The sequence below is a fragment of the Mustela nivalis genome (assembly GCF_964662115.1).
Source record: "Mustela nivalis genome assembly, chromosome: 9".
Classification (NCBI taxonomy): domain Eukaryota; kingdom Metazoa; phylum Chordata; class Mammalia; order Carnivora; family Mustelidae; genus Mustela; species Mustela nivalis.
The window spans coordinates 105123971-105151902 of NC_139028.1; the positions used below are offsets into that span (position 1 = coordinate 105123971).

Consider the following 27932-nt stretch of genomic DNA (forward strand, 5'->3'; position numbering starts at 1 on the left):
TGATCCCAGCATCCTGGGATCGAGTCCCACACTGGGCTCCTTGCTTGGCATGAGCCTGCTTCTCCCTCTGCCTCTACCTACCACTCTGTCTGCCTGTGCTCGTGCACTCTCTCTCTCTAACAAATAAATAAAATATTAAAAAAAAAAAAAGAAAGAAGACGACTATGATCTCATGCCACATTCTATTTATTTCCTAATAATAAAATTTCTGAGTCATTCTTTAAGTATGATAAAAACTAAACTTTCAAATATAATTTGGTTATATAGAATTTTAATTATGGGATGCCTGGGTGGCTCAGTCAGTGAAGCATCTGCCTTTGGCTCAGGTCATGATCTCAGGGTCTTGGGATCTAGCCCTGCATTGGGCTCCTTGCTTGGTGGGGATGCTGCATCTGCCTCTGCCTGCTTCTCCCTCTGCTTGTCTGCTCACTCTGTCTCTGAGAAGTAAATAATAAACGTCTTTTAAAGAATAAAATAAAATTTTAATTGTAATGGAGTTCCAAGTTATACACTAATTTTTACAAATATTTATATATCTTTTTTTCATGGGAAATACATTTTTTTAAGATTTTTATTTATTTATTTATTTGACAGACAGAGATCACAAGTAGGCAGAGAGGCAGACAGAGAGAAGAAGGGAAGCAGGCTCCCTGCTGAACAGAGAGCCCGATGCGGGGCTCGATCCCAGGACCCTGGGATCATGACCTGAGCCGAAGGTAGAGGCATTAACCCACTGAGCCACCCAGGCGCCCCTGGAAATACATTTTTAAGGTCAGTTACTATATGAACTTTTATTCTGTAAAAATGATCACTAGGTTTAACATTTATCTGTTTTTCATGGCTTTACTGGATACATACCACATAATAAACAATCTACTTATTTAAAGTAAATAATCAAAGGTTTTTAGTGTAGAAGGCTGTGAAACAAACATTAACTAATTTTACAATATCTTTGCCACTCTAATTACAATATTTTTGCCACCTATTCCGCTTGCCCCTTTTAGTCACCTGTCATTCCTCTCCATCACCATCACTAGAAGTTCTAGACAAATAGTAATCTACTTTTTTCTTTTTTCTTTTTCTTTTTTTTTTTAAGAAAGAGAGCTCACATTCAGGGGTAGTGGGGGAGGGGCGGGAGAGATTCTTAAGCAGACTCCATGGTGGGTATAGAGCATGATAGGCCTAATCCCATGATCACGAGTTCATGATCTGAGCTGAAATCAAGAATCTGAACCTGAACAGACTGAGCTGCAAAGGCTCTCCTATAATTCACTTTATTACTCTATAGATTAACTTTTCTAGACATTTCATATAAAAGGAATTATAAAGTAGGTTTTCTTTTTTAACCTGTTTCTTTCATTTATCAGAAAGTTCTTAACATTAGTTTCACCCATATTGTGGAAATTATCAGCATTTGTTTCTTTTTTGTTGATGAATAACCTTCCATTTTATGAATATATAATTAACCCATTCATCAGTTGTTTGAACTGTAGATTTTTTTTGACTTTTAATTTTTTATTTTTTATAAACATATATTTTTATCCCCAGGGGTACAGGTCTGTGAATCACCAGGTTTACACACATCACAGCTCTCACCAAAGCACATACCCTCCCCAATGTCCATAATCCCACCCACTTCTCCCAAACCCCTTCCCCCAGCAACCCTCAGTTTGTTTTGTGAGATTAAGAGTCACTTATGGTTTGTCTCCCTCCCAATCCCATCTTGTTTTATTTATTCTTCTCGTACCCACTTAAGCCCCCATGTTGCATCACCACTTCCTCATATCAGGGAGATCATATGATAGTTGTCTTTCACTGCTTGACTTATTTCGCTAAGCATGATACGCTCTAGTTCCATCCATGTTGTTGCAAATGGCAAGATTTCATTTCTTTTGATGGCTGCATAGTATTCCATTGTGTATATATACCACAACTTCTTGATCCATTCATCTGTTGATGGACATCTAGGTTCTTTCCATAGTTTGGCTATTGTGGACATTGCTGCTATAAACATTCGAGTACACGTGCCCCTTTGGATCACTATGTTTGTATCTTTAGGGTAAATACCCAGTAGTGCTATTGCTGGGTCATAGGGCAGTTCTATTTTCAACATTTTGAGGAACCTCCATGCTGTTTTCCAGAGTGGCTGCACCAGCTTGCATTCCCACCAACAGTGTAGGAGGGTTCCCCTTTCTCTGCATCCTCGCCAGCATGTGTCATTTCCTGACTTGTTGATTTTAGCCATTCTGACTGGTGTGAGGTGATATCGCATTGTGGTTTTGATTTGTATTTCCCTGATGCCGAGTGATATGGAGCACTTTTTCATGTGTCTGTTGGCCATCTGGATGTCTTCTTTGCAGAAATGTCTGTTCATGTCCTCTGCCCATTTCTTGATTGGATTATTTGTTCTTTGGGTGTTGAGTTTGCTAAGTTCTTTATAGATTCTGGACACTAGTCCTTTATCTGCACCACACACAAAAATAGACTCAAAATGGATGAAGGACCTCAATGTGCGAAAGGAATCCATCAAAATCCTTGAGGAGAACACAGGCAGCAACTTCTTCGACCTCAGCCGCAGCAACATCTTCCTAGGAACAACGCCAAAGGCAAGGGAAGCAAGGGCAAAAATGAACTATTGGGATTTCATCAAGATCAAAAGCTTTTGCACAGCAAAGGAAACAGTTAACAAAATCAAAAGACAACTGACAGAATGGGAGAAGATATTTGCAAAGGACATATCAGATAAGAGCCTGTGACAGGTTCAAGGTCACCCCGAGCTGCGAGCTTACTGTCGGCTCTGTCTCTGTAGCCGGCTTTCCCGTTCCAATACCCTCAAGCTCTGCAACACTCATATACCCCCGATCCTTCTGTGACCCTGCGGGACCTGAGGCCACGCTGACCCCGTGTGGGCTTTGCTCCGGGTAGCCTCTGGAGCGATGTCCCTCAGCGGAACAGATTGTTAAAAGTCCTGATTTTGTGCACCATTGCTCCGCCACTTGCCGGGATTCACTTCTCCGCCGGTCCTACCTTTCAGAAAGTGGTTGTTTTTCTGTTTCCAGAATTGCTGTTCTTCTTCTCTTCGATCTGCCGATGGATTTTCAGGTGTTTGCAATCTTTAGATAAGCTATCTAGCTGATCTCCGGCTAGCTGAAGTAGTCTCAGCCAGCTACTTCTCCGCCATCTTGACTCCTCTCCTTCTGAACTGTAGATTTTCCCCCATTTTAACTCTTATGAATACTGCTGCTGTGAATATTGGTGTACAAGTTTATGTGAAGATATATTTAATTTTCCTCGGGTAGTCATTTAAGATTAGAACAGCTAGGTCATTGTTATTATATGTTTAATCTTTTGAGGCACTTCCACATCGTTTTCCAAAGTGGTTGCACCACTTAACATTACCACAAATAATTTATGAGAACTCTAATTACTCCACCACCTCACTAAAACTTGTCATTACCTGACTTTTTTGATTCTAGACATCCTAGTGGGTGGAACGTGGTGTCTCATTATGACTGAGGTTGCATTACCAATTATCTGAAGGTGTTAACATCTTCTCATGTTCTTTTGGACATTTGTATGTTTTTTTGGAGTAGTGTTTATTCAGATATTTTGCCAGTTTTTAATTTGGGTTAGTGCCTCTTTAATTATTAAGTGGTAGGAGTACTTTATAGAGTCTGAAAACAAGTTCCTTATCAGATACATAATTTACAAAAAAAAAAAAAAAATGCCTGTCGTGGTGGCTCAGTTGGTTAGACATCTGTCTTCTGCTCAGGTCATGATCTCAGGATCCTGTATCAAGCCCAGCATCAGGCTCCCTTCTCAGTGGGGGGTCAGCTTCTCTTTCTCCTTCTCCCCCCAGCTTCTCTTCTTACTCTCTCTCTCAAATAAATATAATCTTTAAAATATATACATATATGATTTACAAGTATTTCCTCCCAATATATGAGTTGATATTACACTTTGTTGACAATTTTCAGTATAATAGGTATTGATTTTTGTGAAGTCTAAGGCAGCCAATCAAAGTCACTATGAGGTATTCATTTGCAATAAAATATTTGTTTATTTTCCACTCATGGGAATAAAATTTTTAATGACATTCACTGTTGTGCTTTTTTTTTTTTCTGTGAAATGAACACTAAATTTGAAAGGGATTTTTTTTTTGGAGGGGGCTTAATTATATTGGTAAGGTGGTATTTAGTAATAAAAATCTTTTTGTGAGCTAAATCTTACATATAATGAAATGCAGACCTTTTTAAGAATAAAGTTTGATGAGTTTAGATAAATGGCTCACATAGGCATTAAGAAATTCAAGATCTAGAATAATTTCATTAACCCAGAAAGTTCTGTCAAGTTCCTTTTCAGTTAATTCCCTCAGATGCAACTACTGTCCTGATTTCTATCACTCTGTTTTAGTGTTGTCTATTCTTTATCTTCATGAAAATTGAATCACAGCATTTACTTATACTGTGTAGTCTCTGTTTTGGAATTTATCATATTGTTGTGCATATCATTAGTCCATTACTTTTCTTTGTTGGAGATTATTCTATCTATCCTGCCGACTTGTGCCTTTCAAGTGCAGTGTATTTGCATTTAATGGAACTGTTAAATTTTGGGGAGTAAGTTCATATAATTTTAGTTTACTTTTTTTGTCCTTTTTATAACTTATTTTACTTCTTTTCTATATATTTTTTTTAGTTAAAAGAGTAAATGGTTTTTGTCTATTATTCAATTTTATCTTCTTAACATCTTTATTTTTATTTTTGTAAAACTCTATTTTTTAGAGCAGTTTCAGGTTCACAGGAAAACTGAGCCAAAGCTATGGCGATTTCCTTCATCTCCCCTCATTAACAAATAGGCAGAGGGACTGAATAGACATTTTCCAAAGACATACAAATGGCCAACAGATGCAACAAAATGTGCTCAACAACATATATCATGAAGGAGATACAAACCACAATCATAATGAGATATCACATCACCTCTGTTAGACTAATTATTATTGAGAAGATAAGAGATATGAAATGTTGGTGAGGGTATGAAGTAAAGAGATCCCGTGCATACTATTGATGGGTATGTAACTTGGAACAGTTATTATGGAAAAAAGTATAGTGTTTCCTCAAGAAATTAAAAGTCGAACTACCATCCTTCAATCCTACTGTTGGGTATATATCCAAAGGATCAGAAATCATGATTGTGAAGGGCTATCTGTATTTCTAGGTTCATTACATCATTATTCACAGTTGCCAAGGTGTGGACACAACCTCATTCTTGACTGATGAATCAGTATAGGAAATGTGAGACATATATTATTCAGACATTAGAAAGAAGGAAACTGCCATTTGCAATATCATGGATGGAGCTGGAGGGCTTGATGTTAAATAGAACATGCAACACATAGAAAGATGTTTTGAAAGATCTCACTTATATGTGGAAATGATATAGCTCAATTCAGAGAAGCAGGGAGTAGAATGGTGTTACCAGGGGCCAGGCACTGGGGGAAATGGAGATATGTTGTCTCTAGGGTGCATGACTTCAGTTACATAGAATGAATAACTCTAGAGATCTAATATATAGCAAGGTCACTATAGTTAACCATTCCATATGTATATTTGGAATTGCAAAAAAGATAGATCTTAAATGAAGTCTTGAGTACACACACATAAACACACACACACACAGTAGTAACTATACAGAGAAGATAGATGTGCTAATTAGTTAGATTATAGTGATCTATTTTTATATATATATATTTCAGTTATATAAATTTATTTATATGTGTTTGTATGTATATATAAATATATATAAAGTTATATAACATATAATATATAATATATTATATATATAACATATAATATGTTATATATAACATATAAAGTTATATGATATATAACAATGGGCATTAAGGAGGGCACATATTGCATGGAGCACTGGGTGTTATATGCAAACAGTGAATCATGGAACACTAAAGCAAAACTAGTGATGTACTGCATGGTGATGAATATAACATAATAAAATTTAAAAAAATTTAAAAGCAATCTTTGACAAGAAGAAAATATTGGTTTTGAAAAGCTTTCCAGTTAAATAAAGGAGAACAGCATTAAAAATGAAATGGAATTTTGTCACAGTTACTAAAGATGTGTTATACTTGAATACACTGATATCAATGAATTTTATTTATTTATTAAGTTTTAATTTAAATTTCAGTTAGTTCACATACAGCCTAATAGGAGTTTCAGGTGCACAATTTAGTGATTCAACACTTATCTACCATATACCCAGTGCTCATTACCACGAGTGTACTCCTTTATCGCCATCATGTATTTAACTGTCCTCCTACCCACCTCCCCTCTGGTAACCAGCAGTTTGGTCATTATAGTTAAGAATTTGTTTTTTGAATTGCCCCTTCTCTATGTTTTTACTGTACCCATTTTTTTCTTAATTTTTACATGAGTGAAATCATATAGAATTTTTATTCTCTGACTTGTTTTATCATAATACCCTCTAGCTCCTTGTCATTGCAAATGACTATATCTCATTTCTCATTCTTATTTATGACTGAGTATTACTATACACTATACATGACTATACACTATAGTCTATATACACTATATACACTATACATAGGTAAATATATGACTATATATATATATATATATATATATAGTTCATCATTTGATGGAAATGGTTTTTTCCATAATTTTGTTATTATAGATATTGTTCCTATAAATATTGGGGTGCATGTGTACCTTTGATTTAATAATTTTGTACTCTCTAAAATGAATGAATTTTAAAACTTCATGATATCATCCCTGGCATGCACATATTTAAAGAGAGGCTGATAATCTACTTTGCTCACTATAAGCATCAAAATTTTATTGGTAATTCTGACTTGTCAATAAACACTACGCCTTCTCTAGGTAAGTACAGATAAAGTGGCTTCCTGCCGCAAAAGTACATTCCCTCTAATTCTGTTAACTAGAGACGAGTTCACTAAGTATTTCTGAATGCCTCTCATACTTTCATTTATTCCATTGATAAACCCAATTTCAGATGAAATGATATACACTTTTTTACCTTTATTTTATTTTTTTTTAAAGATTTTATTTATTTATTTGTAAGAGAGAGAGAGATTGAGAGCGAGCACAGGCAGACAGAGTGGAAGGCAGAGTCAGAGAGAGAAGCAGGCTCCCTGCGGAGCAAGGAGCCCGATGTGGGACTCGATCCCAGGACACTGGGATCATGACCTGAGCCGAAGGCAGCTGCTTAACCAACTGAGCCACCCAGGAGTCCCACTTTTTTACCTTTAAATTAGGTTCTACCTTTCTGTACTACAATCTCAGAAAATACGTTGCATCTATGATGTATTGTAATTTCTGAGGTAGTTTTTACCCCATAGGTTATTTCACTTCTTTTCCTTTTAGAGTTGCAGAAGTATCTTGTTGTAGCTCCTATAGGAGGATATATATAGCTCTTCCTATAGGAGCTATAGCAAGAGACTTCTACAACTCATATTTCATATTATGAAATATGAGCATTTCATAACCCATAGTGTGTCAAACTTGAACTCTCAGGGGAAGAGACCAGGCTGGCACTATGAGGAAAGCTACAAGTTTGAGGACAGAGGTAGAGAAAAAAATAAGGAAATCATATTTATTATTTAGTATATTAGAGAGTGTTGGGCAAGTGGATGTACACTATCATATTTGATATCTGTACATGTTTAAGGAATCCGCTAAAGTCCTCAATTCATCTTTTGTTTTCTGTGGTAATTTTAATATACCAGAGCTTTCTCATGGCATTTTTCACTTCTGCATTCCTCAGGGTGTAGATGATTGGGTTGAGAAAAGGGGTCCCAATAGTATAAAATACAGTCACCATCTTGTCCATGGGGAAAGTGGTTGGGGGGCGTGTATATATGAATATACATGGACCAAAGAATAAGATTACTACTATGATGTGAGAAGTGCAAGTCGAGAGAGCTTTTTTCCTTCCTTCTGCACTGTGGTTCCGCAGTGAATGCAAGATGACAATGTATGAGATCATCAGAATCACAAAACTGCTTGAGCAAATGGCCCCACTGTTAGACACCATCAATAGGTTGATCATATATTTGTCCATGCAAGCAAGTTCCAGCAAGGGCTGCAAATCACAGCAGTAATGATCAATCAAATTAGGTCCACAGAAAGGCATTCTCAATGCCAAAATAATCTGGGCTATAGAATGGATAAAAGACCCTATCCATGCAAGAATGATCAGGGTGGTGCAGACCTGTCGTCTCATGATGGTTGAGTAATGTAAGGGCTTACAGATGGCCACATAGCGATCCACAGCCATGAGGATGAGCACAAAGATCTCCATACAGCCAAATAAATGTAGAGCAAAGACTTGAGTCATGCACTCATTGTAAGATATGGTTCTTTGTGCAGAGAGTGAATCCACAATTAGTCTGGGGGCTGTTGTAGTTGAGAAGCAGGAATCAGCAAGGGACAAGTAAAATAGGAAATAATACATGGGGCTCTGAAGTGTCCGACTGAACTTGATGGTCACAATAATAAGCAAATTCCCTATCATGGTTCCCACATAGAAAATGAAGAAGATTACAAATACCATCTTCTTTTTCATAGGCTCTTGGGCCAATCCTAACAGTATGAATTCAGTTACGCTGATATTTTGCCACATTTTTTTCAGGCAAAGTGGAGAAAGCACTCGTTAAAAATAATCTGCAAAGGAAAAAACGATATGAAATGAATACTCCATTTGGAGGCTCAAATCCATATGCTTGATAATGGATCTGCCACTTACCAGTGGGTAACCCCTTACTTTTTGTGTTGTTTTCTTTTGAATAAAGTGCAAGTCATAAAATTCATTCACAATCTATCCACCTAATTGCTAATGGAAGTAGTGAAATGTATCAATAATGAAACAGTACTTGATTCCTCAAGCATAATAAATATTAATTTAGGGGATTTGGTAAGAGGCTATCTTTCTGAGCTGAATATCTTTGTTTTGTTTACAGCAAGGACCAGTTAGGGTAGAATGTAGATAAATGAAGAAAAATCATGCATGATTTGCATAATGTGCACTCACACCATTTGAACCTGACAAATGAGTTGTGAAGTGTCTTCTAGTAATATTCTGAACATTCAAAGAATGTTTCAGAATCTGGTAGTGTTTTCCATAATGAAACCTAAAAGGGGGGGGGGGGAGAGAACAAGCGAGAACCTTATTTTAGCAGTGAGAATTCAGTCAATTGGTCCAGTCTAATGAAATGTATTTAAATCTGTTACATTGATTGTTTATTTACTGTTACTTTAACTCTCAATAACTTCTAGTTTTGTATAGTTTTAAATTCATTTTGTGTTACAAAACTTGGTACTTTAAAAATCATACTATTTTGTACAAAGTTGAATTCTTCGCCTAGTTCAATGTATCAATGAATATATCCACATATTTTCTTAAGGCACAAGGAGAGACTGAGACTAAAATAGAGGGCAAATAGAAAACAATTGGCATAAGTCAAAATATTCTTTCTCATTTCATGTTATTTTAAGCACCAGGGATTTAGAAAATAAGCTAAGGAATTTCCATGTCATAGCTGAAAGTTTTCAATAGAATTCCTGAAATCTATTTTCTTGAGCATCCCATACTAGGACGTAAGTAAGAGAAGTTAGAAAAAAGAGGTAACTAATATTTATTTATCTCTGCCAAACAGTGGAAAAAACCTTCTCTGTCCTCTTCACATACATTTTCCATATAGTAGTACAATTAAATGCATAAGTGCCAAGCCATTATGTACTTTTACAACATATATTCAAGACAAAAGCATAATTTTCTAAAATATAAATGCATTTCAGAGGTCAATTTTTAAAAACACAGTGAAGAGAGTACTTGGGTGTCTCAGCTGGTTAAGTGTCCGACTCTTGATTTCCACTCAGATCATGATCTCAGGATTGTGAGATTAAGTCCCACTCTGGGCTTCATGCTGGGTACAGAGCCAGTTTAAGATTCTATCTGTCTCTTTCCTTCTGCCCCTTTCCCTGGTTTGGTTCTCCCTTTAAATAAATAAATAAACAAAATCTTTAAAAATAAACCAGTGCAAATAAAAATGGGCAAAAGAACTGATTTTAAAAGAAACTCTTCTCATTAAACATAATTTGTAAAGATTAGCAATTTTATTACTAGAAAAATACATTCAATTTAAATTCCAGTTATATATCCTTTCACCTGTCATATTAACCAAGAGACCTTTTTTGGATAAATGTCTCTTAATAAACACTGCTGAAAATGCTGCCAGAAACAATTGATCCCACACATTCCTGGTAGGAGTTTAAGGGGATGCCGTCTCTCAGGGAGTGATTTTCAGCATTGAGGATATTTCAGTGGAAAATAGATACAAGTCTAGTGCTTCCATTTGCTATAAGTAGTCTCACTCACAGGCACAAAGACAATCACAACAGTCCTTTCCATGTTGGCAAAAGGTAAGAGACCACTTCAATACCCATCAGAAGGAACCTAAGTGAGTTGGGGACAGTGTTTTATGCAATCATTAAAAAAAAAAAAAAAAAAGCAGTGGTTATACATGTGTAATGGTTTCTAAAATATATTGTGAAATGATAGAATTCAGGAATGTATGATGAGGATGGTAATGTTTTCATTAAGAGCAGAACAATATATATCACACACTCATGGTCTCATATCAGTTATATTTAAGAGAGTACTGAGATTGCATAATATGACTTTAGGGTGGGGAAATTGTATTCTTGGAATCAAAGTTAGGAGGATGACTTACCTTTTAAAATGTTCCCTTTAGCAGTTGAAAATACGTCATAATGATGCTGCATTAAGAATAAAACTTTTTAAAACCTTCTCTTAGTAGATAGTTTGTTAATCACATTGGCATATTACTGGATGATAACAACTGTCTCCTGACAGACTGCAGAAACAGCAAAATTCCCAGGGCCAGAGTAAGATCTAAATGTCTGTGTAAGAGGGTGAGTCATCTCTGGAGGCAGTTCTGGATTCAAGGCTCTTAACCACATCATATCCCAACCACATGGACATTCACTACAGTTTGCCCTGAACTCTTAGGATTTCACCAGATATGCTCTTTATCCAGCTCTTCAACAGACAGGAATGGGATATTGTCCATGATTTCTAACAGTTAAGTATTATAAAAAAAAGATATCTATCTATCATCTATCTATGATCTATTTATCATAGATCTCTATCACCTATCATCTATCTATGGGAGGGTTATAGACTAAGCCATTTGTATCATTCACATAATAATAAGTAAAAGAAAAGCATGCATTTGAACAAAGCAACATAAGGAAGGGAATTTTTATCTGTTCGCTGCTGAATTGAAGATGTATAAAAATCCTATGATTAAAAGAAGTGTATGTTTAATAATAAGTATCATAAAATGAATGAAATAATTAAGAGAACTTTCCATTGATGCAATTTGATAGTGTTTGGTCTTATTCAGTATGCAGTTACCACTGAAAAGGGAAGCCTACTCCACCCAAAGTATAATCATCTTCTCTATGGAGCATTTTCTGGAACACTAGAATAGATATAATTTCTATTTGCTTATCTCTCCATGAGGAGCCCATGTGTGTGTCTTGTATTCCATCTATTCAGTTTGGATTGTGATGTACTTCCAGAAAATTCCCTAAACTTTCTATCCTTCCACAAATGCCACAAGTGTGGCATTTATCAGATAACTTTCTCTGAGTATTAAATAAGGTTATGTTAATGCCCAACACAAATCTTACCAGTTTTGATAAGAGCTTATGCAAAGAGTGGGCAGTTCAGTTGTCTCTTCTTTTCTCAAAGTTATTTTGCCACGTTTTGCTCAAATGTCAATTAAAAAAAAAAAAGTGTTTCTAAAACTCTGTCTGATCTCTTTTGATGTCACCGATGTTCAGGTTCTTGCTCCCTGCCAGAAAACAAAGATGGTCCTGAATTCATCCCACATTTTCTAAAATCAACTTTCACACGGAATGTTGACTGGGAAATGCCTCTCCTTTGCCTTTCCTGTAGCAGTATTTAAACATGAATGATGCAAAATATGGAGTCTGGGGAAGGTCATTCCCTGAAGTGCCCCTTCCCTTTTAATTAGGAAGCATGAGCTAGATGGAATAAAGAACTTAATCTTCAAAAATTATTTATTTATTTATTTATGTATTTGGTTTTTATTTATTTTTTTAGATTTTTATTTATTTTTTAAATTTCTTCTCAGTGTCCCAGAATTCATTGTTTATGCACCACACCCAGTGCTCCATGCAATACATGCCCTCCATAATACCCACCACCAGGCTCACCTAACCTCCCACCCCCTGCCCCACCAAAACCCTCAGATTGTTTTTCAGAGTCCACAGTCACTCATGGTTCATCTCCCTCTCCAAATCCCCCAACTCCCTTCTCATCTCCATCTCCCTATGTCCTCCGTGTTATTTCTTATGCTCCACAAATAAGTGAAACCATATGATAATTGACTCTCTCTGCTTAACTTCAATATTTATTTTTAGATTATGGGGAAAAGGTGTTTCTTTGGGCCAAAATGGTGTCTTTGTAGCTATAATTTAAGGGATAAAAATAGTAAAAAAACAAATAAACAGTGATTATCATGACTTGGGGAGATGGAGAGGAATAGTGAGTTGAGGGAAATTGGAGGGGAGATGAACCATGACAGACTGTGGACTCAGAAACAAACTGAGTGTTTTGGAGGGGAGGGGAGTGGGAGGTTGGCTGAGCCTAGTGGTGGGTATCGTGGAGGGCACACATTGCATGGAGCACTGGGTGTGATGCATAAACAATGAATTCTGGAAACTGAAAATAAATTAAAAAATAAAAATGTAAAAAACAAAGTCCTTTGGAGTAAACAAACAAAAACAAAAACAAAACAAACAAACAAACAAAAATAAAACAAAAGCAACGACAACAGCATCAACAAAAACAGTGATTATCTAGTGATCTAGTGCCAGGCCATGGTTACTGATACCATTATCCAAGCAAATGAATTTGGACTTCTTAAATAAATGACTGATTCTATTTCTGAGGCAGCGAATATACAAGATGAACTGGGACATCTTTTTTTTTTTTTTTTTTAATATTTATTTATTTGACAGAGAGACAGAGCCTGAGAGAGAGAGAAAGTCCAGAAGCTGGGAGAGTATCAAGCAGAGGGAGATGGTGAACTAGGCTCCTCACTGAGAAAGAAATTCCATGCGGGGCTGTATCCCAGCACCCTTGAGATCATGACCTGAGCTGAAGGAAGAAGCTTAATGGACTGAGCTACCCACGTGCCCCAATCAGACATTTTTTTTTTTTTTTTAATTCTACAAGGTAAGGAATTGCTAACACACACAATCACACACAAATACACACACATACATTCATACACACACACACACACACACACGTACATTCATTGTGATTAGAATATGCCAAAGGGACACAAAAGCCAATGGGAAGACACTCCCAGTGGCAAAAGTTAGAAACAGTTGAGGAACAAAATAAATGACACTGATTTGAAATGTAATTCCTAATTTAAAAATCCACACGTTTATTATGATGCTAAACACTTAAATAAACATCTAGTAATTAGGTAATAATAGACTAATCTCCCATATAAAAGAATCCCTACTGAGATTAGAAGTAATCTCTCAAAGGGTTATAGGATAACTCTCAATCTTTTATTTGTAGGTTGTACACAAGTTAATTCCTTCCAAAGGCTCACTGTGAAATTGGATGGGGAGGGGGCAAAGGGGGGAGTAAATTTACAGAGGAGAAATGTGGCAAACACTACCTCAACCAGGTGATCAGGGTTAACACCAACAATGATGAGTCACATTGAAAATGGGTACCCACTGGCATGATCTGATGTAAATGGCACTTTGCTTCTCTGATCTTTCTCCCAATAACCCATTAGCCCAGTTCAATCTTGAGTAAAATATCAAACAAACCCCAAATGAAGGTTTTTATATGAAATGTATCACTAGTTCTGCTCCAAACAGTCAAGTTTATCAAAAATAAGAAAAGTCGAGCAGAATTATTGTGATGGGCACTGAGTTGGCTATAGAAATGTAGAATTCTTATTTTTCACACCTGAAAGTAATAAAATGCTGTACGTTAGGTGTACTTGAAATAAATAAGAGATTATCTAGAGAAACTCACTGTCTGGAGGTGCTGAAGAAAACACATCAACTGAATTTAATGTGGTATGCTGAAACTCTGGAGAAGAAAAATGCCATTAAGTGAAAGTATTTTGAATAAAACGTGGTTGTTAGTTAAAAATAATGTGTTCCCATAAAGTTATTCACTTGCGAGCTAATGTACTATTCTATGTCAGATGGCAACAGAGGAAACCGGACATAGAGCATATAGGATTTTCCTGTAAATAGAAATCTGTTACAAAATATAAAGTTTATTGGGGTGTCTGAGTGGCTCAGTGGGTTAAAGCTTCTGCCTTTGGCTTGGGTCATGATCCCAGGGTCCCGGGATTGAACCCTGCATCAGGTTCTCTGCTCAGCAGGGAGCCTAATTCCTCCTCTCTATCTCTCTGCCTGCCTCTCTCCCGACTTGTGATCTCTATCTGTCAAATAAATAAAGTTTTTTTTTAATCAAGTTTATGAAACATAAATGGTGTATTTCATTTGATATGTCATCAAAGCGTATTGGTCTTGAAGCATGGCTCAAAAATTCCTTCTTTTTCTATGCTGAATAATATTCCATTGTATGTGTACCACATTATGTTTGTTCATATGTTGATGGACACGAGTTCCTTATTTATTTTGGCTGTCAAGACTAATGCTGATATGGACATGAGGGTACTCATATCTCTTTTAATCCCCACTTCCAGTGCTTTTGCTATATACCTGGAAGTGGAAATTTGAGATCACTTAGTCATTGTATTGTTAGCTTTCTAAAGAAAGTCTTGCTGTTTTTCATAGTGGCTGCACCTATAATCTTATGAACAGTATGCATATGTGTGTTTAGTGAACTTGGAAATTTTTTCATGTGCTCATTGCCCATTCGTATATTTTTTTGAGAATTTTTTTTTCATGTGTTTTATTGATACTGAGTTTTAGGAGCTCAATCAGTTACCTTTTCACTGTGTTGACTGTGGCCTTCTTTAGAAGTTTTTAACTTTGAGTTAGTTCAATTTATTTATTTATTTCTTCTGTATCCTGTGTTTTGGGGTCATATTCAAGAAATTGTTTCCTAAGGTAATGTCTTAAAGCTTTTGTTTTTCATTTATATTTTCTTCTAAACATTTTATAGTTTGGGGGGGCCTAGGTGACTCAGTTGGTTAAGTGGCTGCCTTTGGCTCAGGTCATGATCCCAGGGTCCTAGGACTGAGCCCTGTATCAGGCTCTTTGCTGAGCCAGGAGCCTGCTTCCCCCACTGCATGCCATTCCAGTTGCTTGTGCTTTTATATATTTATTTTTAAATTTTATTTATTTGACACAGAGAGAGAGAGCCAAAGAGGGAACACAAGCAGTGGGAGAGGGAAACGCAGGCTTCCCACAGAGCCAACAGTTAACGAAGGGCTGGATTCCATAACTCTGGGATCATGTCCTGAGCTGAAGGCAGATGCTTAAGGAGTGAGCCACCAGGTGCCCCCCAACACCCAGCTATCCTTGCTCTCTATTTCTCTTGCTTGCTCTGTGTTAAACAAATTAGTAAAATCTTTAAAAAAATAAACCTTTTATAGTTTTAACTCTTGTACTCAGGTCTTTGATATCTTTGAGTTTATTTTGTATATAGTGTAAGGCAGTGGTCTACTGTCATTCTTTTGCACATAAAATTTTAGTTTCCCCAAACTATTTTTTGAAATATACTATTGTTTTCCTATTGGATGATCTTGACACCATTGTAGAAAGTCAGGTGACCATATATTTAATGGTGCATTTCTGGGCTCTGCAATCTATTCCATTTGTCTCTATGTCTGTCTTAATGCCATTACCACACTATTTTGATTACTGTAGATTTATAATAAGTTTTAAAATAAGGAGATGTGAGACATACATTTTTTCTTTTTCCTATTTTTTTAAAGATACTTATTTATTTATTTGACAGAGAGAAAGAAGATAGAGAGAAAACACAAGCAGGGGATTGGCAGACAGAGGGAGAGAGAGAAGTGTCCCTCGCCTCCCGGGAGGGAGCCCAACACTAGGCTTGATCCCCAAATCCTGGAATCATGACATGAGCAGAAGACAGACAATAAATGGACTGAGCCATCCAATTGCCCCAACTTCTTTTCAAGAATTTTTTTGACTAAAAATCCCTTGAGACTTCATATGAATATTTCAGCTTGTTTTTCAATCAGCAAATTTGTCAGGAATTTGCAGGAATTTTGACAGTGGTTGTATTAAATGTGCAACATTTAAGATACCATTTACTTCTAAATAATATTGAGTCTCCTGAGCCTTGAAAATTTCTAATCATTTGGAACACACACACACACACACACACACACACACACACACAGGCTTATTTAAAAGAATTGACTTTCATGTATATGGAAGCTGGCAAGTGCAGATGAGATTTAGACTCACATTTTGAGTCTAAAGACCAGAAACTGCTATAAACCAGTAAAAGCCAATGTCCCAGTACAGGTCCATAGGCAGGAGGCTCCTTAGATCAGGAAGAGTTAATGTGTCACAGGGCAAGTCATCAGTCAGAGAGAGCTAATGGTTAGTTGGAAGGATCTCAGGTAGGAGATTTTCCTCTTACTCAGGGGAGGTTAGCCTTCTGTAATTGTCAGGCCTTCATTTAATTAGATGAGGACTACACATTAGTGAAAGCAATCTACTTTATTCAGTCTACCAATTCAAAATTAATATCATCCAGAAAAAGCTTATAGTCACTACCCAAAACAATAGTCGAACAAATATTTGAACACCCTGTGAGCTAGGCATGTTAACACACAAAACTAACCAGTACAAGTTCATTGTTTATCCACTAGCACCAAGACACATCTCCTTAAGCCATACTTAATCTCTAAAAAAAGAAAACACAAGGTCATAATTCCACCTATCATCATAAAACAATCCTGCATACAACTGAAAATTTCCTAAAAGTTCCAGAGGAAGGGAAGGTAATTTTTTGGGTAATTTTTACTTTTCCCCTTGATATTCAGTAAGACAAATACTACAATGGAAAATAAGGATATTAAAATGCTATGACAGAAATTCAATATATCTTCAGTTTCATGATAAGATAATTAAAAAGGAAAGAAAATAAAGCTTTTGAGATATATGCATATATATATATATTCACATACACAAACACATTTTTGATATAAGGAGTAAATACAATAATTACAGTCTTCATTTTTGTAACAATTACATGACTAATTCACAAATACTTTCTTTTGTTACCCATTCTGCATTCAATGTGCCTTCAACAAAAATTGGCCGTGCTTCTTTACTGATGGGGTGACACAAAACTTCATTACTGAAGGGTCTGGGTCATTAATAGTTCTGCCTAGATTGGGTTGTTGTAACATTCCATTGACCTTAATCACAGAGTATGGTGATAGTAAGTGCGGTCCTGTCAGATCTCCTATTTTCTAGATATACTTTTTCTTACCTCCATTGTAATATATACTTTTTCTTACTCCATTGGAGGAGTAGTCCAATTTCTCCTTGGTTGCCAAAATCAATCACCCCAGCTAGCACAGCAACCTCCTTCTTTGCCTATTGATTTAAATGCATGAGCTTCCCAAAGTGGTCAGACAGCAGTCTTAACCATCTGTTCAATAGAATGTTTCTGTGTCTACTGCTAGAAGCATTTGTCCCTTTGGAATGCAGACTTCGAAGGAAGAAAAGCATAAGTAAATGGCAACAGGAAGCACAAATTTTGCTAGTGGGTAACTAAGGGTAGTAATGCATGTTGACTCTCCCATTTCTATCCTTTGATTACAGGACTTCACTATGGTATGAACAGCAATATGACATAAAGGCTTATTCAGAGCATATTTGACCTTGCAGACAACTGAAGACACTTACTCCAGCCCTGGTACATATTGCTACCTACTTTGTATTATAACTAATTATGCAGAAGGTCATTCCACCATTTTATGAGAGGAATTGCTTTAGCATGGCGAGAAATATAGTAAGACCAATGAATTCCTAAGTATGGACCCATTGTGGCAGTTCATTTACTGTGAAGAGAGATTATTGATCAGAATCATTGTTGTGTGAAATGCTATGATTTGGGGTAAAAAAATTCTCTAAGTTCATGGATGTAGTTTTGTCAGCAGCATTGCATGCAGGGAATGCAAATCCCTATCAGAAGGAATTGTCTATGGCAGTCAGGACAAAATGCTGCCCTTCCATGATGGAAACATTCCAATGTAATCAACCTGCACCCAAGCTGATCATGTCAAGGAATGCTGCCATATCGGGGACTTCAGATTGCATCTGCTGAGTTGGCACTTGGCAGTGGTCATGCCCACTGTAGCTTTAGTGGGTAGAAGTCTATTCTGTTGGGACTAGAGGAGATTATGTTGAGTGAAATAAGCCAGTCAGAGAAAATCAATTACCATATGGTTTCTCTTACTTGTGGAACATAAGGAATAACATGGAGGATATTAGGTGAAGTAAAGGAAAAGTTGGGGTTGGGGGGCATTGAACCATGAGAGACTGTGGATTCTGAGAAACCAAATGAGGATTTTAGAAGGAAGTGGGTAGGGGTTGGGTAAGCCTGGTAGTGGTTATTAAGGAGGGCATGTATATCTGGAGCACTAGGTGTTATATGTAAACAATGAATGTTGGAACACTACATTAAAAACAAGTGTATTGTATGGTGACTAATATAACACACACAAAAAAATTAAAAATTAAAATTATGTTTTCTTTACCTAGACTTTTTTTTTGCTTGTTTGTTTGGTTTGGTTTGGTAACCCAGATCAAGAAAGACTTGAATAGGCTTCCTCTCTATCTGACTTGTAGAATGACTGGAAAAACTAGCCAACATTCTTTTTTTCTTTTTCTTTTCTTTTTTTTTATTTTTTAGGATATTTTATTTTAAAAATTTTAATTCCAGTACAATTTTCATGTGGTGTTCTACTATCTTCTGATAATCAATGTAGTAATTCAGTAATTCTTTACATTACTCAGTGTTCATCATAAATATACTCTTTTTTTTATGTTCAGTTAGCCACTGTATAGTACATAATTAGTTTGTGATGTAGTTTTAGTGATTTATTAGTTAAGTCTAAAATCCAGTGCTCCTCACAGAATGTGCCTACTTCATTGGAAGTGTATTGATTATTCTGATTGTTGTATTGAGTCTTCTGTCCTCTTTGGGAAGCATGACTACCTTGCCTTTAAGGAGCTTGAATGCTACCACTTGACACCTATTACATGGGGTAAACTATCTCCCTTTGCATTAGGATTTCCAAGTTCAGTGACCCTAATGGTATTGTCTACAAAAATACAGTGATCACAGAGGTTTTCAAGGGTGTTGGGACTAGCATGACAACTTTATTTCGAACAGTCATGATAATAGGTGTGCCTTTTGGACCTTCCCAGGGAGGTTAAGCAGATCTCAAATAATAAATCCATTCTAATATTCCAATCTCCCTATGGCTTTAAATCTATCCCTTCCCTATAATCAAGTCAGGTCAAATTCTAATTTGCTTAATGTGGGTTATATTTTGTTTTCTACTTCAGCCTCCATGCAGAAAAACTGTTAACTTTTACTCAGTTCCCCAGCTACAATATTAAATGAAGAATCTATTTTTAGTGAACTCATATCAAAATATTTGGCTTGACTAAATTTTATGTTTCTTCCATAATTATCTTATTTCTGTCCTTTTAAATTAGAAAGCACATCATTACTTTGGAATGTAGTGTGCTTCTCATGGGTCAGCCACACTTATAACCTCAGCTTTTGAGGTCTACTGGACTCATGCCTTAGTTATAGGCCTAGGAGTAAAGAGGGTGGTGGATGTAGGTCCTGAGGAGAATCAGCCCTTTCTTTTAAGGGAAATGCCTGGGAGAAGAGCATTAAAGTTTCCTTAGGCAATGCAGAGTTAATTAATCTCCCTTCAGATTAAGAGGGAGAAGCCATTTAAACTGGCAAAGAAGAGTCATTGTCTCTATTCCCTCATCTTCCCACTCCTCAAAGGAAGAATCTGGTTTTCCTCCATGATTTCTTTCTTAAATCTTCATTCCATGTCAAGTTCTTCTGTTTTTTGTTTTTTTTTTTTCATAAATATTTCTTAAAATCTATCTTTTTGATAGTTTGGTTTCCCTAGGTAGATTCTCAGTTGAGTATTTTCATGAAAGTGATTTCTAAGGACAAGGGTTGAAAGAAGCTGACTACAGTACAGGAAGAAGGTTATGGTCCCAGTTGGGGCTTGGCTTTATTCTGCAACCATGAGAACTATGGGATATATATTGTAATATAGGACTGGTTCCTGCTGAGGCAATGGGACCAGCCTGTCATTCATTGGTCCCTTATGGGTCCTGGGATTGTGGGAATAGCCTATAATTTTGTCCTGTGGTAACTGTACAGAAGGTGGGACACTGAGCTCTGACCTCTTAGTAGCCCAGAAACAGAGCAGCTAGGAAGTGGGGCTGGACACAACAGGATCTACCACATTCTGTATCCTCACTGGTGCCACCAGACTTCAGGGTTCCCTCTTTTCACACTTGAGTCATTTCAGTAACATTGTTCTGTCACTCTTGTTCCCCTCATTCCATTTCTCACACTAATAACCCATACGGTTATCATTTGAAACTGAAGTCAGACTACGTCATTCCTTGGATCAAAAGGTCTTCCAATGTGTGCCTCTGGGTATTTAGCAGTAATCTTTAACAGGATTAGGGGACTCTTCATCATCTTCTCTGTTCCTGTCCCTCCAAGCTCATTTCTTTTGATGGCTTCATAGTATTCCATTGTGTATATATACCACATCTTCTTGATCCATTCATCTGTTGATGGACATCTAGGTTCTTTCCATAGTTTGGCGATTGTGGACATTGCTGCTATAAACATTCGGGTGCACGTGCCCCTTTGGATCACTATGTTTGTATCTTTAGGGTAAATACCCAGTAGTGCAATTGTTGGGTCATAGGGCAGTTCTATTTTCAACATTTTGAGGAACCTCCATCCTGTTTTCCAGAGTGGCTGCACAAAATTTAAGATTTTAACAGGTTGAAAAGACATGCTGGAATTAGCTCTTTTCCTCATTGGATGTCATCTTTTTAAAAATGAAAAGGCAATACACAGACTAGGGAAAAAAAACTACATTTGTATAGACACACACACTTATGTATAAGCATTTTTTTAACATCTTAATTTTAATTTATTTTTTCAGTGTTCCAAGATTCATTGTTTATTTACCACACCAATGACCTTGCAATTTCACTACAGATGTAGTGAAAAGAAAGGCCATATGTACCCCAACATTCACAGCAGTAATGGCCATAATCATTGAAGTGTGGAATGAACCAATGTGCCCTTCCTCTGATAATATAAACATTTTATATTATATAAAACTTACATATTCAATTTTACATATAAATTATACATGGATATATACTTTATATTTAATATTTTGTTTAAACCATATATATAACAAAAAGACCTGTATCTAGAACACATAACCACACTTATAGCTTAGTAATAAAAAACACAGAACTACTATTTTTATGTTGTACACAAGACTTGAAAAGAAATTAAAAAAAAGATGTACAAATGCAGGATTTTAGGGTATTTCTGTTTTTAACTTTTTAAGGAAACTCCGTATGTCTTCTAGAGTGGCTGCATCATTTTGCTTTCTCACTGACAGTACAAGAGTATTGCCCTTTCTCCACTCCCTTGTGTTTTTGCACCACACCCAGTGCTCCATGCAATTCGTGCCCTCTATAATACCCACCACCTGGTTCCCCCAACCTCCGACCCCCTGCCCCTTCAAAACCCTCAGGTTGTTTTTCAGAGTCCATAGTCTCTCATGGTTCACCTCTCCTTCCAATTTCCCTCAATTCCCTTCTCCTCTCCATCTCCCCATGTCTTCCATGTTATTTGTTATGCTCCACAGATAAGTGAAACCATATGATAATTGACCCTCTCTGCTTGACTTATTTCACTCAATATAATCTCTTCCAGTCCCGTCCATGTTGCTACAAAAGTTGGGTGTTCATCCTTTCTGATGGAGGCATAATACTCCATAGTGTATATGGACCACATCTTCCTTATCCATTCATCTGATCAATGGATGAATGTATATACTAATTTTCAATAAAATATTTGTAATCTTCCACTCATGGGAGTGAAATTCTTAATAACAATCATTGTTCTGTTTCCCCCCACCCCGGAAATGATCACTAAATTTGAAAGGCTTTTGTTTTGTTTTGTTTTGATTTTGTGGGGGATGCTTATATATATATTGGTAAGGTTTTGTTTTGTTTTGTTTTGCAAATTCTGGCATTTGCAGTAACAAATCAGAGCTGGATGGCACTGGAGGTCTTGATGTTAAGTGAAACAAGAAAGACACAGAAAGAGAAATACTGCATGATCTCACTAATATGTGGAAATGGTATAGTCAATTCACAGAAAAAGAGAGTACAGTGGTGGTTGCCAAGGACCAGGGACTGAGAAAAAGGGAGAGATGTTGCCCAAGTGTGCAAGGTTTCAGTTATGTAGAATGAATAAGTTCTAGAAATCTAATATATTGCATGGTCACTATTGCTAACGACACCATAATGAATACCTGAAATTGCAACCAGGATAGATTTAAATTAAAACTTTTTACACACACACACACACACACATACATGCACACACACACTAGTAAATATATAGAAAAGATAGATGTGCTAATTACTTAGATTGTGGTGATAGTTTCATATTATATGTACATCAAACATCAATTTGTATAACTGAATATATATATACATATATATATGTGTGTGTGTGTGTGTGTATATAATTTTTGTACATCAACATGCCAACTTTGGACACTAGGGCAGGCATTAACTTCATAATAACCCAGAAATAAAAAAAAAAGTAGTGAGAACATTGAAAACATGATATTTCAATGAATTTATTGAAAAATATCCTTTGACAAGAGGAAACTCTTGGCATTAAAAAGATTTTTCCAGGTAAATAATGGGCAACACCATTAAAATAAAATGGAATCTTGTAACAGTTATTAAGGATGTGGTAAATTTGAATACACTTAAAGTAATGAATTTTATTTTATTTTAATTTATTTTATTTTATTTTATTTTATTTTATTTTATTTTATTTTAGATTGCAGTTAATTAACCTAGAGTGTAATATGATTTCCAGGTGTACAATTTAGCGATTCAACACTTACATACCATACTAAGTTCTCATCACAACATGTCTACTCCTTAATCCCCATCACCTATTTAACCCCTCCTTCTAGACACCTCCCCTCTGGTAACCATCTGGTTGTTTTCTGTAGTTAAGAACCTATTTCTTGATTTGCCCACCTCTCTCTGTTTTTCCCTATACTCATTATTTTATTAATTTCCACATGAGGGAAATCATGTGGTATTTCTCTTTCATTGACTGACTTGATTAGCTTAGCCTAATAGTCTCTAGCTCAAACCTTGTCATTTCAAATGGCACGATCTCACTATTTTTAATGGCTGATAATATATACCCCATGAATATTCCATTCATCATTCAGTGGAAACTTGGTCTGTGTCCATAGTTTTGTTATTGTAGATAATGCTGATATAAAAATCAGGGGCATGTACACCTTTAAATTAACATTCTTGTACTCTCTGAAATCAATGAGTTAAAAATTAATGACAACATCCATGGAAGGCACATATTCAAGTCATGGTTGCTAATCTACTGTCTTAACTATGAACACCAAAATTCTACTGGCAATTCTACCTTGTCAATCCACACTACTGCTTTACTAGGAAAGGACAAACAGAGAAACAAAGCGGCTTCCTGCTGCAAAAGCATGTTCACTCCAACTCCATTAGCTGGAGACATTCAATTGAGTATTTCTGAATGTCTCTGGTACTTTCTTTTATTCCATTCATAAAACATAGCAGTAAATGAAATAACATGCTTCCCTTCCCCTTTTCAAACTGGGTTCTACCCTTCTGTACCTCAATCTCAAAAAATATGTTTTAACTATGATGTATTTTAAATTATTATTTAGTTTTGACAACATACATTATTTTGCTTCTTTTCCTTTTAGAGTTGCAGAATTCTCTTGTGGCTCCTATATACAATTCATACAACTTAGCTGAATATCTCCAGGCCATGTAATGCTACAATTAAAAAATCCCATACATAATGCTTCAATTATCCTGATCATCAAAGGAAAAAATAAGGAGAATAGTAAAAATAATTTATTATAAATAATAAATTATATATATACCTTTTTGGTGAGAGGTTCACCATTAGAGAAAATTTTAAATGAATGAATGATATAATAAAAATAATTCTTGACACACAAAGTTAATTCCTTTGCTCTGATGTGTTCAAGAGAAAGCAGAATACCTTATTTGAAATTTTCTACAGAGAGAATTACAAATCTTAGAGAATATGTTCTTTTTTACTGATAAATACTCACTGTTTGAACAGTTGTAATTGTATAAATATCTTTCTTCTTATCAAACCAGAGTGTAGACTGAAATGTGAAGATTTCATAATCAACAATGTCAGAAGTGAACTCTCAGGAGAGGTAAGGACCTGGCTGGTATTATGAGGGAAGGTACAAGTTTGAGGGCAGAAGTACAGTGAAAATTAAGGAAATCAGGTGCATTGTAATAGAGTATGTTGGACAAGTGAGGATATAAACTATTATATTTGACATCTGTACAGATTCAAGAATCAACCAAAACCCTCACTTCATCTCTTGCTTTCTGAGGTAGCTGTGATATGGCATAGCTTTCTCATGGCATTTTTCACTTCTGCATTCCTAAGAGTGTAGATGAATGGGTTGAAGAAAGGGGTTCCAATAGTATAAAATACGGACACCATCTTGTCCATAGGGAAAGTGCTTGGGGGGCGTGCATAGATGAATATACATGGACCAAAGAATATCACTACTACGATGATATGAGTAATGCAGGTGGAGAGAGCTTTTCTCCTCCCTTCTGCACTGTGGTTTCTCAGTGAATGCAATATGACAATGTATGAAATCATCAGAAACACAAAACTGCCTGTGCAAATGCTCCCACTGTTAGACACCCATTCTAGGTTGATCATATACGTGTCCATGCATGCAAGTTTCAGCAAGGGCTGCAAATCACAGCAGTAATGATTAATCAAATTGGGCCCACAGAAAGGCAATTTCAAGGCCAGCAGTACCTCAGTAATGGAATGGATAAAAGCTCCTACCCATGCAAGAGCAATCAGGATTGTGCAAACCTGCCGTCTCATGATGGTTGGGTAATGTAAGGGTTTACATATAGCCACATAGCGATCAATAGCCATGAGGATGAGAACAAAGACCTCCATGGAGCCAAAGAAATGTATTGCAAAGACTTGGGTCATGCACTCAGTGTAAGATATGGTTCTTTGTGCAGAGAGTGAGTCCACAATTAGTCTTGGGGCTGTGGAAGTTGAGAAACAGGAATCAGCAAGGGACAAATGAAATAGGAAAAAGTACATGGGGCTCCCAAGTGTGCGGCTGGACTTGATGGTCACAATAATGAGCAAATTCCCTACCACAGTTCCCAAATAAAAAATGAAGAAAATTACAAATACCATTTTCTTTTTCATTGGATCTTGGGTCAGTCCTAGCAGTATGAACTCAGTAACAGTGTTATTTTGCTCCATTATTTCAGGCCAAGTGGAGAAATTGCAAGTTAGAAACAATCTGTAAAGGAAGAAATATGAGGAAATGAATACTCCATTTAGAGGTCAAATTCATATGCTTGTTCATGGAAGGGCCACTTACCAGTGGGTAATCCCTTATCTTCCGTGTTGTTTTCCCTTGAACAATGCAGGGATCATAATATTTATTCACAATCTATTCACCTGATTACTTATGGAAACAAGGAAATATATTAATAATGAGAAAATAGCCAATTCTTCAGGCATAATAAACATTAACTAAATGAATTTATTATGAAAGAGTATCTTTCTGGGCTGAATATCTTTCCTTATTTTACATCAGGGACCCATTAAGATAGAATGTTGCAAAAAGGAGAAAACTCATGCATGATATACATAATGTGCTTTCATACTTTTTTGAACTTGATAGATATTCATAAAGTATCTTCTAGTAAATATTCTGAACATTCAATAAATGATATGGAAACTTCAATAATTTTTTTGTTGTTTGTTTGTTTAATGAAACATATGAGAGAGAGAGAGTGAGACAGGGTGAGGGAAAGAGAGAAAAAGGACAAGAGAGAAATAAGAAATATTTTAGCAGTGAGTGTTTGGTCAATTCGTTTAGTCCATTATTAAGTTTATTTTGATCAGTTCCCTTGACTAAATTTGTTTCCTTTTACTTTAGCTCTCTATAATTTATAGTTGTTTATAGTTGTGAATTCAGCTTCTATCATAACATTTTGTACTTTTTACATTATCCTATGTTGTCCAAAGTAGAATTCTTCACCTCATGCAGTATTTTGGTTGGTCTTTCTGCATATTTTCTTAAGACACATGGAGAGACTGATTCTAAAATAAAGGATAAATAGGGAACGTTTGGCATAAATCAAAATATTGTTTCAAATTTCCTGTTATTTTAAGCACCAGGAATTTAGACAATGAGCTAAAGAAACTCCAGGTCATAGATAAAACTTTTTCATATCATTTTTGGAACATATGTTCTTGTAAGTCCCATGCCCTGACTTCAGTAAAAGATAGAAAGAGGAAAGGAATGAATATTCATTTATATATGCCAAACTAAAAAAAATCCTTTTCTGTCTTCATCACATATATTTCCCGTATGATAACACAATTATATGTATAAGTTTCAAGGAATTTAAGTATATTAACAACATGTATTTCAGACAAAAGCATAATTTTTCAAATATAAATGTATCTCAAGATTGAAAACACAATCCATATGGTGCCTAGGTAGCTCAGCCGGTTAAATATTTGACTCTTGATTTCCACTCAGGTCATGATCTTAGGGTTTTGGAATCCAGCCCCATACTTGGTACTGTGCTGGGGATGGAGCCTGTTTAAGATTCTATCTCTCCCTCTTCCTCTGTACCTTGCCCTGCTTTTGTGTTCTCTCTCTATCTAATTAAATCACATACACACACACACACACACACACACACACACACACACACAACAGTTAAAATGAAAATGGGCAAAAGAACTGACCTCAAAGGAACTTTTCTTTTTAGAAATAATGTGAAATGATTATGAATTTCTTGCATAGAAAAATATATTCCATTCAAATTCAATTATTTATCTTTTTACTTAGATTAACAAAATGACAATTTTGATAAATGTCTCTTAACAAACAGTTCTGAAAATGATGTTGGACACAATTGATTCCACACATTCTTGGGAGGAGTTTAAGGGGATACAGTTTCTCTGAGGGTGATTTTTAGCATTGATGATATTTCAATGTCACATAGACACAGGTCTAGTGTTTGCATTTGCTGCAAATAATCTCACTCATAGGCTGGAGGATCATCACAGCAATCCTTTCCATGTTGACCAAAGGTAAGAAACAACTTCAATGCCCACCAGAAGGAAGCTAAATGATTCAGGGATGGTATTTTATGGAATCATCAAACAAAGGGAAGTGGAAATATATACAATGGTTTCTAAAATATGTTGTGAAGGGGCAGAATTCAGGACTGTCTCTTGAAGGTGATAATATTTTCTTTAACAGCAGAATAATCTCTCTCACACACACACACTCATACACACACACACACACACACACACACACACACACAGAGTGATATCAATTAATTGTATTTACAAGAGTATGGAGATAG

General features: G+C 36.0%; 1 protein-coding gene and 1 long non-coding RNA gene across 7 annotated transcripts in view; one reads left to right on the forward strand and one right to left on the reverse strand.

Moving 5' to 3' along the window:
• Window positions 1–27932, forward strand: part of LOC309873033 — a 697683-nt gene that overhangs the window by 143003 nt on the left and 526748 nt on the right. The window lies entirely within an intron of this gene.
• LOC309872905 (olfactory receptor 4C11-like) overlaps window positions 7747–27932 on the reverse strand; it is a gene marked incomplete at both ends in the record, with an annotated part of 59108 nt that continues 38922 nt past the window's right edge. Inside the window, 2 exons of one of the 6 annotated variants that reach the window (XM_082747876.1) lie at window positions 7747–8564; window positions 21895–21901. In XM_082747876.1, the coding sequence (XP_082604002.1) occupies window positions 7747–8564; window positions 21895–21901 (825 nt within the window). Of the gene's footprint in view, window positions 8611–21894; window positions 21902–25627; window positions 25798–27932 lie in introns of those variants that run through there. The other 5 variants (XM_082747874.1, XM_082747872.1, XM_082747875.1 and 2 more) reach the window with 5 other exon arrangements.